Source organism: Aethalodelphis obliquidens, unplaced genomic scaffold (assembly GCF_003676395.1).
Source record: "Aethalodelphis obliquidens isolate GAN/ISIS:26980383/991018 unplaced genomic scaffold, ASM367639v1 scaffold43, whole genome shotgun sequence".
NCBI lineage: Eukaryota > Metazoa > Chordata > Mammalia > Artiodactyla > Delphinidae > Aethalodelphis > Aethalodelphis obliquidens.
In genome coordinates, this window is record NW_020837987.1 from 12,443,500 (window position 1) to 12,458,864 (window position 15,365).

General features: G+C 44.6%; 1 protein-coding gene across 2 annotated transcripts in view; it reads left to right on the top strand.

Annotated features, from left to right (window-relative positions):
* ARHGAP35 (Rho GTPase activating protein 35) overlaps nt 1-15,365 on the top strand; it is a 121,728-nt gene that overhangs the window by 37,210 nt on the left and 69,153 nt on the right. Inside the window, exons 2-3 of one of the 2 annotated variants that reach the window (XM_027079951.1) lie at nt 6,187-10,063; nt 10,985-12,141. In XM_027079951.1, the coding sequence (XP_026935752.1) occupies nt 6,380-10,063; nt 10,985-11,002 (3,702 nt within the window). In that variant the 5' untranslated portion in view covers nt 6,187-6,379 and the 3' untranslated portion in view covers nt 11,003-12,141. Of the gene's footprint in view, nt 1-6,186; nt 10,064-10,984; nt 12,142-15,365 lie in introns of those variants that run through there. The other variant, XM_027079950.1, reaches the window with a different exon arrangement.

Below are 15,365 nucleotides of genomic sequence, written 5' to 3' on the forward strand. Positions count from 1 at the left end.
AAGTAAATTCCTCTGAAAAATTCTTAAGGAATCTTTCTTACAGGGAAAATGCTTCCTGGTTAGATCCCTTCCTTTTGTTCTTCCCCTCCCCTCTGTAGAGCAGTGAGTCTTATCATGTATCTACTTAATGCAGACATTTTAACCAGCTGTTGATGGTAATTCATAGTTTTGAAAATCCATTCAGAAATTTAATGTGTTCAGAAGTATGAGGTATTAAGGACATTTAGAAAATGCTCTGCTTTCTGTTAAATTAAAATGCGTATTTCCATTCCATTCTCCTATTAGAATTAAGAAAAATTATGGTAACAAGGATTTTGCTTCCTTTGCTAGTAGCTCACTATGAAATTATTTCCTTATATTATCCTATATATAATTATTATACAGTGTTATATTATTATTAGTTTGGTGGTGTTCTGTATATGGTTGTTCGAAACGGAATGCATTTTCAGAATTTGTTGGCTAGTCTCACAGGCAGAGAGAGTAGTTTTGGTTATGAATACTGGTGGTATGTAGATCTGTGTCTTAACAGGGCATTCTAGATCACAGAGCCCAGAAACATTTCCTCTTGGGGGTGGGGGTAGGGGGTGTGAGGTTGTGGATGGAAGGGTGAAACACACACTGGGCTGCTGAACTTGAGCAGTCATATTAATGCTGGATCACAGTGGCATTTCTGTGTCCTATGAAATGTGTACTATCTTGGGAATGTTACCTCTTCTTGCCCTGGGTGTTCTGTAGAGGTGTTAAAAAAGAAAACACCCCTCCTCCTACCTTCCAGTTGAGGCGCTCTTTGTGGAGCTACTGTCTTGGTTAAACAAGTCAAATAACTCCGGAAGCTTGGTGACAAGTTCTACAAAAGCTCTCAGATGTTTGTATTATGGTTTTGTTTTTTTGTTTGTTTTTTTGATGTGGACCATTTTCAAAGTGGAAATTGAAAATTGAAAATTACTGAATTTGTTACAGTGTTGCCTCTGTCCTATGTCTTGGTTTCCTGGCTGCAAGGCATGTGGGATCCCAGCTCCCCGACCAGGGATCGAACCTGCACCCCCTGCATGGGAAGGTGAAGTCTCAAGCACTGGACTGCCAGGGAAGTCCCTGCATTATGTTCAGCCTATATTTGTGACAAAGAATTGAAAATACTCCTGGAGTATTTTTCTTCCTGAAGAAGTGGACTTATGGCTTCAAATGTGAAGCTAAATGTTAGGTTCTGTGTTTTTATTTTTCTAATACAAGTAGCTCAGTAAAGCTTAAAGATAAAAGGAGTTACTGGTTTTTTTTTTAAATTAATTATTTTTTAAATTTTTTGGCTGCACTGGGTCTTCGCTGCTGTGCATGGGCTTTCTCTGGTTGCGGCGAGCGGGGGCCACTCGTCGTTGTGGTGTGCGGGCTTCTCACTGCAGTGGCCTCCCCTGTTGTGGACCACGGGCTCCAGGAGCATGGGCTTCAGTAGTTGTGGCACGAGGTTTCAGTAGTTGTGGCACGTGAGCTCTAGAGCGCAGGCGCAGTAGCTGTGGCGCATGGACTTAGTTGCTCTGCAGCATGTGGGATCCTCCCAGGCCAGGGCTCGAACCCCTGTGTCCCCTGCATTGGCAGGCGGACTCCCAACCACTGTGCCACCAGGGAAGCCCGGAGTTACTGTTTTAAAGAATACTTTTTTCCTCCTCTGTTGTAACTCTTCAGTTTTAAAAGGATTAGTATTGGCAAATTATTAGAATGGGTGTTCAGATTTTGCTGTTTGAGTAGCTTAGTTGCCCACTAAGAACACCAGTTCCCATCAGATTTACACTCTGAAGACATTGCGAAGTCTTGGACATGCCCTGTCTTCTACTTTCTCTTTCTTTGTGGCCTTCAGATCATTAAATTTAGTGACTCAGCTAATTTTTTTTACCCACCTCTTAGAAAAGTTGAACGTGTTTGTGACCAAGCACTTAAGGTTATTTCCTTTAAACCAAGTGTTTGAGACGTTTTTAGATTTATAACAGTCTTTGTTTACCATGTAATTCAGTCCAGTTGAGGAACTAGTAAAACTGCATTATCTAGACATCAAAGACAGACGTGTAAGAAGAGTATACTTATACCAGGGAAACTGTTAGGTTTCTGACAAGTGGGAAGTTACCAGGTGTCCAAAAATTAACCACTCCCATGCCACTTAATTCTCATTTTTGTAGCTTTTTTAGCTCAGCCAGCAGCATTCTGGGTTTAAAATATCAGTTGCTCCATTCTTGAGAGTCGAGAGTGTTTTCTTTTCTGTAGCATCCTTCAGATAACTGAGACATTGATTTGAATGGACTAAATAGAATATCCTGCCTAAAAAAAAATTGTAAGGAACAAGGTGTTGAATGGACTATGCATTTTAGTTTAGTTCAAAATTAAACCAATATCTTTATTTCTTGAGGTTTAAGAGCAGGTTGGGGTTTTGTTTTCCTGAGATTTCTGTGAAGAGGTAGATTATTCGGCCCGCTTTACAGAGGGTAAGGGGGATGATTTGCCAGCTGCATGCAGCAGTTGCTTGAAGTAGGACCTGTGTCGCCAAGTTGCATTTCAAGATTGGTCAAGTGGGTGGCCTTGGCTCCTGCCAGACGCTGGGATGAGGAATGATAGAGAAGGGCTCTGTTAGGTGAGCACCCTTGACTTTCTTAAACCTTCGTCAGCATTCCTACCTGAGACTCTGTTAAAGCCTCATTAAAACAAAAATTGTAGGGACTTCCCTGGTGGTGCAGAGGTTAAGAATCCGCCTGCCAATGCAGGGAACACAGGTTCGAGTCCTGGTCCGGGAAGATCCCACATGCTGTGGAGCAACTAAACCCGTGTGCCACAACTACTGAGCCTGCACTCTAGAGCCCGTGAGCCACAACTACTGAAGCCCGCATGCCACAACTACTGAAGCCCGTGCACCTAGAGCCTGTGCTCCGCAACAAGAGAAGCCACCGCAATGAGAAGCCCACGCATCGCAACGAAGAGTAGCCCCCGCTGGCCGCAACTAAAGGAAGCCCGCGCGCAGCAAGGAAGACCCAACACAGCCAAAAATAATAATAAACAAATTAATAAATTAAAAAAATATTGTATATGTGTACTACAGAATAGTGTGCAAAAAGCACTTTGATTTCATATAAATCTTTCCTTTTCAGGTATTTCAGAGGATGTGTGTAAACATGCTTTAGATGTTCATAAGCGTCTTATAATTTTACTTATGTACGCAATCACCTAGGGAAATGGGGGATGGGGAAGGTTGGGGTTTTCTTCTCTTTCCCATAGCTGTCCCGCTTGCTCCTCCTGAAGTCTGGAGCTTGGCTTCTATAGGAGCATGCCAGTAGGTTATCTGGAGGCGATTACTTACAGGCATTGGGATTTCTCTTTTGAGAAATGGTCAAACAATTTTTACATACCATGTAGCCACATTTTGTCTCCGTAGAGGGTTTGGCTTTCTGGGTTATCAAAGGAAGACACGGATTTTTGGGAAAGGTCTTTGACCTTTCAGGGTTATCATCATAGGGGACAGTTGTGCTCTCCCATTTGTTGCCCCCTTGTATCAGTCAGAATAACGTATCGTGGTCTGACTTCCTGTGGCACCTCTTGTGAGATAGGCTCGCAGAAAAATATGAAGGTTGTGGAAATGCTGGGTTCCTACCAAGCATAAATGAGATTCAAAAGAAAATTGCTGTTTATTTTAAATTCTCTTTGGAGTGTCTCGGGAGACTGTTCATTTGGCTACAGCTTCAGCAATTGCACAGTTATATTTACGTGTGGAAGTAGACTGCAGTGCAGTATAAACTGTAGCAACCAGAAGAACATTTATGTAGCGGCAGCCAAAGACTACATATTTTACTTATTTCAGCTGGAAAGCTGCTAAAGACTTTGTAAGACATCATCATAACATTTTATGACTTCAGCTATTCAAACTTTAGGTCCTTTAAGGTGCCACTTCACAGCCACAGTCTGTGACTCCCCATAGCCTTTGGGGAAGAATCGAAGCTCTTTGAAAGTGGCTTAATCTGGTCCCTGCCTACTTGCTAATGCATCTCACCCATCTCCTCCCCATACACACTTAAGTTCAGCTGGTTCTCCCATGGGGAATGAATGCCCTTTTCTGGAGAGAGAGGAGTCTGCAACCTTTCAGCCCCTCTACTTTAGGTCTCGCCTGAGATGGAACTTCCTCCAGCAAGGCTTTCCTAAATCTAAAAGGCTGGGTTTGGGGGCCCTTTAATAAGCTCTAATAGTCATTCATCTGTTCATTCCTTCAGTAAATATTTGTGTCAAACATGTTCTCGTAGCTTGAGGACACAGAGTGACGAAGGCAGGGGTAGGCCTTACCCTCACAGGGCTTATGTTCTCGTCAGGGAACCACCCATATTCATACCCTTCAAAAAAACCTTTTATTTGGAAATAATTACAAACTTAGAGAAGTTGCAGAAATTAAAATAGCACAAAGGAATATCCTGTACATTTTACCCAGATTCACCTGTTGTTAATATTTTACCTTGTTTGCATTCTTAGTCTCTCTCAATATGTAGGCGTGATTTTTTTTTTGGACCAGTCACATACATTATGGTCTTTTCCCTCTGAATACTTCAGTGTGTATTTCCTAAGAGTAGGGCTTTTCTCTCACATGATAGTTATAAACTTCATAAATTTACACTGATAGAATACTTTTATCTAATTCCATTCATAGTCCAGTGTTATTAATTGATCTAATGATGTTCTGAATAGCCTTCCTCCTCCTGCCCCTCTACCCCCGCCCCATACAGAATTCAGTCTAGGGTCAGATAATTGCATTTAGTTAGGATGTCTCTGTAGCCTCCTTTAATCTGGAATATTTATTTACAAAGCCATTCTCTGTCTATTATGACACTGATTTTTTTTTTTTTTAAGTACAGAAATGCACACACACCCCCGCCCCCGGCCATAATAGAATCTTGCTCATTTTGTGTTTGTCTGATGTTTCCTTGTGATTAGGTTGAGGTAGTGCATTCTAGGCCATCATACTGCACAGTGATGTTGTATCCTCCTGGGGTATCACATCTGGAGACCTGTGATGTCCTTCTGGCTCTTTGGTGGTGATAATTTTCATTACTCAAAGTGCTGCCCAGTATCTCCACTGTGTAATTAGTGTTTGTTTTCCTTCTTCCATTTGCAGCTAATAAGTAGTCTCTCAGGAGACCTCATTTCTGCACAAGATCCTGCTCCTCATCAAAATTCCCCCCCACCCAATCAGCATCGAGTGATGATTCTTGTCTGATCTAGGATTATGAACTCAAGTTCCTACTTTTGCAGTGGATTGTAATTTATTACTGTACTATTACTGTATTATTTTGATGTTCAGAGTGTCCCAGATTTGACCAATGGGTGCCCCTTCAAACTGGCTCCTGTGTCCTTGTGAAGTACCCTATCATTTTTTCAGGCACTTCCTTCCTTTCTTGTATAATAAGATGTTCCAGGCTCATATTGTACCAACCCTGCCCTAGCCCTGGAATCAGCCATTTTAACAAGGAGCTTGCAAGCCCTTGTTTTAGCCCTTAGCACACTGCTTACTTACGTGTCTTCCTCCATTAGATGACATTGTACCTCTGAGGGTACACAGATGTCAGTCTTTTTTTTTTTTTTCTTGAATAATTGTAAACTGCCTTGCTTTGTAGATTGCCTTTAGTGCAAATGCTTTGGTTATTTCACCACTTCTTACATTCTTTGCTGTTGGCAGATTCTCGTTTTTATTTATTTTTTTATTTTTGGCTGCATTGGGTCTTCATTGCTGTGCTCAGGCTTTCTGTAGTTGCGGTGAACAGGGGCTACTCTTCGTTGCGGTATGCGGCCTTCTCATCGCGGTGGCTTCTCTTGTTGCGGAGCATGGGCTCTAGGCATGTGGGCTTCAGTAGTTGCAGCAGGTGGGCTCAGTAGTTGCAGTACGTGGGCTTAGTTGCTCCGCGGCATGTGGGATCTTCCCGGACCAGGACCAGGGCTTGAACCTGTGTCCCCTGCATTGGCAGGCGGATTCTAAACCACTGCGCCACCAGGGAAGTCCAGATGTCAGTCTTATCTGCTCTTATGTCTTTACCCAACTTAAGGCCTCGTACATTTGATGTTCACTATGATTATTTGTTGAACAATAAAATTGATTTTTCCTATTGTTTGGTGATTAAAATTGTTTTCAAAATTATGATGCTGATTGGTTTTCTTTTTTCCTCCCCCACCTAGGAAGAAATGTTGGCTATTTGGTGATGAGAAGTGGCAAAAACTAACCTCGTACTGGTATACAAGCACGATGAGATCTGACACTTTTGCTTCGTGGGCAGCCGGCCCCCACTGATAATGTGGGGAAGCCATTGGGTCCACTGGAAAACACTAATCTGATCTTGGAAGTAGCTGGTTGTGGCAGGATGTGTCGACGATGATGATGGCAAGAAAGCAAGATGTCCGCATTCCCACCTACAACATCAGTGTGGTGGGATTGTCTGGGACGGAGAAGGAGAAGGGCCAGTGCGGCATTGGGAAGTCTTGTTTGTGCAACCGCTTTGTGCGCCCGAGTGCTGACGAGTTTCACTTGGACCATACCTCTGTCCTCAGCACCAGTGACTTTGGTGGGCGAGTGGTCAATAATGACCACTTTCTCTACTGGGGAGAAGTTAGCCGTTCCCTGGAGGACTGTGTGGAATGTAAGATGCACGTTGTGGAGCAGACTGAATTCATTGATGATCAGACTTTTCAACCTCACCGGAGCACGGCCCTGCAGCCCTATATCAAGAGAGCTGCTGCAACCAAGCTCGCATCAGCTGAAAAACTCATGTACTTTTGCACTGACCAGCTGGGGCTGGAGCAGGACTTTGAGCAGAAACAAATGCCAGATGGAAAGCTGCTAATTGATGGTTTTCTTCTTGGTATTGATGTTAGCAGGGGCATGAATAGGAACTTTGATGACCAGCTCAAGTTTGTCTCTAATCTCTACAATCAGCTTGCAAAAACAAAAAAGCCCATAGTGGTGGTCCTGACTAAGTGTGATGAGGGTGTGGAGCGGTACATTAGAGATGCACATACTTTTGCCTTAAGCAAAAAGAACCTCCAGGTTGTGGAGACCTCAGCAAGATCCAATGTAAATGTGGACTTAGCTTTCAGCACCTTAGTGCAACTCATTGATAAAAGTCGGGGAAAGACGAAAATCATTCCTTATTTTGAAGCTCTCAAGCAGCAGAGTCAGCAGATAGCTACAGCAAAAGACAAGTATGAGTGGCTGGTGAGTCGCATTGTGAAAAACCACAATGAGAATTGGTTGAGTGTCAGCCGAAAGATGCAGGCCTCTCCAGAGTACCAGGACTATGTCTACCTGGAAGGGACTCAGAAAGCCAAGAAGCTATTTCTCCAGCACATCCATCGCCTCAAGCATGAGCATATTGAGCGCAGGAGGAAGCTGTACCTGGCAGCCCTCCCGCTAGCTTTTGAAGCTCTTATACCCAATCTAGATGAAATAGACCACCTAAGCTGCATAAAAGCCAAAAAGCTCCTGGAGACCAAGCCAGAATTCTTGAAGTGGTTTGTTGTGCTTGAAGAGACACCGTGGGATGCCACCAGCCACATTGACAACATCGAGAACGAGCGGATTCCCTTTGACTTAATGGATACCGTCCCTGCGGAGCAGCTGTACGAGGCCCACTTAGAGAAGCTGCGGAACGAGAGGAAAAGAGCTGAGATGAGAAGGGCATTCAAAGAAAACCTGGAGACCTCTCCTTTCATAACTCCTGGAAAGCCGTGGGAAGAGGCCCGCAGTTTTATTATGAATGAAGATTTCTATCAGTGGCTAGAAGAGTCTGTGTACTTGGATATTTATGGCAAACACCAAAAGCAAATTATAGACAAAGCGAAGGAGGAGTTTCAGGAGCTGCTTTTGGAATATTCGGAATTGTTTTATGAGCTGGAGCTGGATGCTAAGCCCAGCAAGGAGAAGATGGGTGTCATTCAGGATGTTCTGGGGGAGGAACAGCGATTTAAGGCACTACAGAAGCTCCAAGCGGAGCGTGATGCCCTTATTCTGAAGCACATTCATTTTGTGTACCACCCAACAAAGGAAACATGCCCTAGCTGCCCCGCCTGCGTGGATGCTAAGATCGAGCACTTGATTAGTTCTCGGTTTATCCGACCATCTGACCGGAATCAGAAAAATTCACTTTCTGACCCCAACATTGATAGAATCAACTTGGTGATCTTGGGCAAGGATGGCCTTGCACGAGAGTTGGCCAATGAGATTCGAGCTCTTTGTACAAATGATGATAAGTATGTAATAGACGGTAAAATGTATGAGCTCTCCCTGAGGCCAATAGAAGGGAATGTCAGGCTTCCTGTGAACTCTTTCCAAACACCAACGTTTCAGCCCCATGGTTGTCTCTGCCTTTACAATTCAAAGGAGTCTCTATCCTATGTGGTGGAGAGTATAGAGAAGAGCAGAGAGTCCACACTTGGCAGGCGAGATAATCATTTAGTCCATCTCCCTCTGACCTTAATTTTGGTTAACAAAAGAGGAGACACCAGTGGAGAGACCCTGCATAGCTTAATACAGCAAGGTCAGCAGATTGCTAGCAAACTTCAGTGTGTCTTTCTCGACCCTGCTTCCGCTGGCATTGGTTACGGACGCAACATTAACGAAAAGCAAATCAGTCAAGTTTTGAAAGGACTTCTGGACTCCAAGCGTAACTTAAACCTGGTCAGTTCTACGGCTAGCATCAAAGATCTGGCTGATGTTGACCTGCGAATTGTCATGTGTCTGATGTGTGGAGATCCTTTTAGTGCAGACGACATACTCTTTCCTGTCCTTCAGTCCCAAACCTGTAAGTCTTCCCATTGCGGAAGCAACAACTCTGTTTTACTTGAACTACCAATCGGACTACACAAGAAGCGCATTGAACTGTCTCTTCTTTCATACCATTCCTCATTTAGCATCAGAAAAAGCCGATTGGTCCATGGGTACATTGTTTTCTATTCAGCCAAACGTAAGGCCTCCTTGGCTATGTTACGTGCCTTTCTTTGTGAAGTGCAGGATATTATCCCCATCCAGCTGGTTGCACTCACTGACGGCGCTATAGATGTCCTGGATAATGACTTAAGTCGGGAACAGCTGACTGAGGGGGAGGAGATTGCTCAAGAAATTGACGGAAAGTTCACAAGTATCCCGTGTAGCCAACCCCAGCATAAACTTGAGATCTTCCACCCATTTTTTAAAGATGTGGTGGACAAGAAGAACATAATCGAGGCTACTCATATGTACGACAATGCTGCCGAGGCCTGCAGCACCACAGAGGAGGTGTTTAACTCCCCCCGGGCAGGCTCTCCGCTCTGCAACTCAAACCTGCAGGATTCTGAAGAAGACATCGAGCCCCCTTCTTATAGCCTGTTTCGAGAAGACACATCACTGCCCTCTCTGTCCAAAGACCATTCTAAGCTCTCTATGGAACTGGAGGGAAATGACGGGCTGTCTTTCATCATGAGCAATTTTGAGAGTAAACTGAACAACAAAGTACCTCCGCCAGTCAAACCAAAGCCTCCTGTCCATTTTGAAATTACCAAGGGGGATCTGTCTTATTTAGACCAAGGCCATAGAGATGGACAGAGGAAGTCTGTGTCTTCTAGCACCTGGCTACCTCCAGATGGGTTCGATCCTTCTGATTATGCCGAACCCATGGATGCTGTGGTCAAGCCAAGGAATGAAGAAGAAAACATATACTCAGTGCCCCACGACAGCACCCAAGGCAAGATCATCACCATTCGGAATATCAACAAAGCCCAGTCCAATGGCAGTGGGAATGGTTCCGACAGCGAAATGGACACTAGTTCTCTAGAGCGAGGACGCAAGGTATCCATCGTGAGCAAGCCAGTGCTGTACAGGACGAGATGCAGCCGGCTGGGGAGGTTTGCTAGTTATCGAACCAGCTTCACCGTGGGGAGCGATGATGAGCTTGGGCCCATCCGAAAAAAAGAGGAGGATCAGGCATCCCAGGGTTATAAAGGGGACAGCGCCGTCATTCCATATGAGACAGATGAAGACCCAAGGAGGAGGAATATTCTTCGCAGTCTAAGAAGGAACACTAAGGTAAGACCCAAGTTTAGGAGTGAGTTATAGGAGTGGCTTGCACAGTGCCTTGGTAAGAGTTCATTGATGATGATGAAGATTTTCAAGGACAGCTTACTCTGGTAAAAAACTGCCCTGTGTGTGTGTGTTGTGTGTGTGTGTGTCTTTACTCTTTGACTTAGCATTAAAAACTAAGCAGTGTCTCAGATAGCTACTACTGGTAGCTCTCAAGGAGTGAGGGCTTGGGATAGATAGCCCGAGTTGTCTTTGTCCGAAACAATAGTTAGGCAATTACCAAAATGAGCAGATCATGCAGAACTTGTCAGTGTCCTGACAAACAGCCAGGCCGGTGACAGTGTGCTTGGCCTTTCTTCACTTAAACAGCAGAACCCAGAATCACAGTCCTCAGTCTTTGACTGAGAAGCAAACATTTCATCCGTACATCTCTTAAATGCTCCTTTTCCCCCTTGCTGATCTGTAAAGGTTGCTGCATTTTAGATTAGGAAAAATTAGATGGTTATTTTATTTGCACACATAAATCAGTGAAGGGTCTTCAAGTACCTAAATGAAAAATAATCTTGTCTCTTTGAGTTATAAACCTGTCCCGTGTTTGTAAAATTGGAGTGCCCTCCAGCTCCTGGAGTGAGTTGCTGCTGCCATCAGTGAGAGCCTCGGGTTTGAGTTAGGAACCACAAGTGGGGCAGGAAGGGGAAAAGAAGGAAAAAGTAAACCACGTGTGTTAGGAACGTCAGGCCTGCTGTCGGATGTAGAGGAAGCAGCCCCAAATGTAGGAGCAAATGAAGTCTCTTTATCTTGCGTGGAATTGCGCTGTGCAGGGCAGCGTGCCCTGTCCTCTTGGGCTTAGGCTTTGAGATAGAAAAGGTATTTCTCAACTTTATTTTTTCCCCATTTAGAGTAGGGGAAATACCTTTTGTTTTTCAGAGAAAGACATCTTGGTGAGACACCACAACAGAACCCTGTCAACTGACTCTGTTAGGTGCGGGCCCGCCCCCAGCATTGTGTATTATCTGGAGGCCGGTTCTGCAGCTCATATCGGTTAATGGAGACGGAGGAACATGGTGCCATGGCCCTCACAGGGAAGACCTATTCACTTTGTGTTCCCTGACAGCCTACAGCATGCTTCTTAATCACCACTGGCCAGAGCTTCCAGAATTTTCCTACCTATAGAATTTCAGAAAGGGCAGGGCAGTATCCTTGTGTGTTCTGTTCCCCTGCCGTTCTGAGCTGTATATCAGTAAATGTCATAGGCATTCTTCTGTTTGCTCTCCCTGTGGTTTGCGTTTACATTTCTATACCTTTATCCGCCTGCAGTATTTTGTTCTCCAAGTTAGCGGGCAGACCAGTGGAAAGCAGTTCTTATTAGGAAGCCAGAAAGTAGCCTGACCAGCCTGCCAGTATTTCCGCAGAGCTCTCCTGTTTGATGGTACTGGAATCCAAACATTTTGAACATTTTGGCTTTCTTCTCTTCCTTCTCCACTCCCAGTGAAGACTGTTGCTAGCACAGCGAATCTAAACGCTGACAGTCTTTTTGAGTGTGGAGGTGTCTGCACACCTGGGAATTAGGAAGGTGGCATGATACCACATTGCGAATCATAACGGGTTTTCTGACTTCACGCTACATTTTTAATACTGTTGGAAATAAAGCTTTTAAAACACACTCCCAGACAAGCTGTGCTTTAAAGAGTAGGCTCAGCAGGGAGCAGCTGGTTGCCTGAGCCTCTGGGATGGCCGCCTCCACGCCGGCAATGAGTGCCTCCTAATCCGGAGCTGCCTCGCGCCGGGTTGCCGGGTCAGCACGCAAGAAGTGGTCGGCTTCCCGTCTGTCTTGGTTACGTGGGCCACACCTCTCCTAGTCAAATAAAAATGATACCTCTGGCCCAGGAGCAATAGCGTGCCAGAAGTCATTTAGGAGTATCCTTTGGAAAGAGTGAGTAAAAGGTGAAATTGTCTTTTCCTGCCTTGGAAAATGGTGCCTTAAAATGAGCGTAGCTGCTTTGTCATCCTAGTGCAGAGATAAGCAAAGTTTTCATTCTGTTCCTGGTTGGAGCAAACCTCCTATTAAAATTTGCTGCCGTTAAGAAATCAGACTGACGCTTGTTTACTGGGAAAGCAAGGTACCATGGGGCAGAGAATGCCAAGCCACCCCCTACGTGGGGGATTTGGCCTTTGATTTTTATTGGCATGACAAAGCAGTACAGTATTTATTTGAAGTGAGGGGAGAGCCATTTGGTAATGGGAAACACACTTAGTTCCTCCTGCATGCCACACACCACTGGGGAAATGGCACAGACCCGTCCTGCCCAGACCTTAGCACCCAGTTGAGGCAGCAAGACCTACACAGCTTCTGAAAATAGGTGGTCTGCCTAAGAGGGGGAGGGGAGGGGGTCTGTGTGGGGCAGAGCAGACATCCTGTGCTGGGGGTGGTTAAGGTAGTGCAGTGTGTGGTGATCAGGAGCTCTGGGAATCAGGGGGCCTAAGTCAAAACCCAGTTCCTCCACTTCCTTACTGGGCCTTCGGGCACTTGATTCACCTCTCCGCGTCCCTTCTGCAAAAGGGGCGGACTTAGTAGCACCTTTCTCATACGGTGTGGGAGACGGGATGAGATTGTGCCTGTAAGACACTGAGCATAGTGCACGCTGGATAAGCGTTAGTTATTATTATTTAACTTGACCTTGAAGAATGAGTAGAATTGAAGAAGTGGTGTGAGGTAGGGGAAGGCTTGAAGGTGAAAATATGCATGTTGTATTCAAGGATGCGAGAAAACTGGTCTGGTCTAGCTGAGAGCTTGAGGGACCAACATTGTCCCTCCCTTTTGTATAAGTTTTAACCCTGTGTGTTACTTGGCTGCTTTCTCCGCCCTTACCCTAGCGACAGCCCTAACAACAACCAAAAAAGCTGTGCTCTGGGTACCTGTGTGATGTGGAGAAAGAGAAATTGCTCAGTGCCCTTGGCTCATATGCTAGATTAGCCCCTTACTGTAAAACTGGAGTTAGAGTGAGAGAATGGCTTTCATTTCTGCTCATGAAAGTGCAAACTGTAAAGCAGCTGACTCTCTTTCTGGGTCCTTTTCCCAGCTGAACCATTTAGTAACCCACCCTCATAGTGGGAGCCTTCCGCACTCAGCTGAATGAAATTGAAAATCTACGCTTGCACTTCAGTGGGGTCCATGAATAGATGCTTTGTTTGTAAAGAGTTGTCGTTGCACATGGTCTCTGTCTCCCAGTGCCATGCGTTTGCAAAGATGAGATCAGGACCAGCAGGGTCTTATTTTAAAGCCAAAAAACAGGCTGGGGTGCCTTGCTGCACACAATGTGCTGTTCGAGCAAGCTCAAACTGCTGAATTCGTTGTGCTTGGCCACAGATTTAGAGGAGACGTTACCGGCTATTTTACCCTTCTATCTGACGTGCTCTTGTTTTGTGGGGTTTTTTAAAAAAAAGACAAAAACAGAATGATAAAGAAAATCTTTCACTCACTCCAGCTACCACATGACAAGACAACCTATTGAAAAGCAAACCAATTCAATCACGCATTGTTTGGTCTATAAGGCACCAAGTAACCAGTTTGACAGTTTGTGTCCCCCCCGCCCCCCCCCCAGTGAATTGGCTTATTTCATTGGATTCAGTGAATTGGCTGGTTGTTGTGGCTTTGTGTGGACACAGCTCTCATTTTGTGAGGCCTAGAACGGAGTTAAAGTTTCTAGTGTGAATAAAAACCAGCTGGGGAATTGGACTGCTCGCTCCACAGGGAGGGATGTTGCATTTTGACAAGCTGAAATGGTATGAAATATGAGCTCTTTGTAACCTGCTCGGGAAAGACTCTCAGTGTGTGCTTCAGAAAAGGCTAAGCCCTGCCCCATGAGCTCTAAGTCCAGATAAATACCTTGGTCTTAAAAGTGGGGTAGGGGTGCTGACTTGACCTTGGATTTTCTGAATCCCGAAAGAATTTTATCTTTTAAAAGAAGTACTCTTGCTCCAAAGCACATGTTCATTCATTCTTTTAGGAAGGAAACATTCAACTCCTCGCACGGGCATTTCCTGAGCACTTGTATGCCTGGTGTTGTGCTAAGTATCATATGTGCGGTAGTTGCGTCCATCTAGTTTACCGTAACAGAGAATGATAGATTTTATACATGTATTTACGTGCATTTTGAATGTTGCCGGAGTGGAGGTGCAGGGTGCTAAGGAATTGTATAGCAAGGAGTTTTACCCTCACCTAGGATATCTGGGAAAGCTCCCAGAGGAAATGATATATAAAGCTGAGACTGAAAGGATGAAGCAGGCAAAGTCAGTGAAGATGGAGGCTTCCTGGGTCGAGCTTTTGAGAAAACAGTGTGGAACTTGGAGCTGAAAAAAATGTGGCATGTGCTAAGACTTGAAAGAGACCTAGAGCGGCTACTGTAGAGGGTGAGGGAGAACTGGGCAGAATAACAGAGGGCTGCGGATCCCATGTGAAAGACTTTGTACTTTCCTACATTTACTGAATACCTACTGTATGCCAGGTACAGTACTAGGCATTTTCACATCAATTTTTCATCTATTTCTCTTAACAATCTTAAGGAAGTGATTTTTTAAAATCCTGGTTTTAGAGATGAGGAGACTGAGTCTCAGTGCCCCCAAATTCGTGTAGTTCCTGAGTGGAAGCTGAGATTTTGGAACCCCAGTCTTCTGCCTTCTGCTTGCAGTGGGTTTTTAGAGTCCCTTCTCCAGGAAAGATGGTACTATTCCATAGCCAGGCACACAGTTGGAGTACTCAGTCAGTCCAGTCAATTTGTTCATTTTAGACAAAGGACTTTGCTTATTATCTAACAACACCTATTTCCCCACACTGCCCCCTAAGAACAGCATAGTGCTGTTTGTTTCTTGCTTCAGTGTCTACTTGAGTAGAGGACAAAAAAGGCATGGAGACACTGAAATAGCAACTGGAACTTTGAGAAATTGTTTTGAACTGGTGTCACTCGGTTCTCAGTTTATTTTAAGCCCAAAGAACTGCTGTAGTTTGTTTTTGGTGACAAAAATAGGCTATCTTTAACTATCTGCTTTAGCTTAGAGCACACCTGTTCTTTTAAAAAAGAAAAAAAAATTACAATAGTCAACCCAAATCTATTTTTCAAAGAACAGAGAATTGCTCTGATCTTCACTGGGCCAACTTGTTCTCCTCTACCACCTAGTGATACTGAAATATCTTTGTAGGAACTCAGATTATTTCAGCTCGAATCAGGGATCACCTCTACTTCCATAGAGAAAGGCCTTCTGAATGCTTTTTATACAGTATTTGAGAGGAGGCTAGCAGGTGAAAACTGAC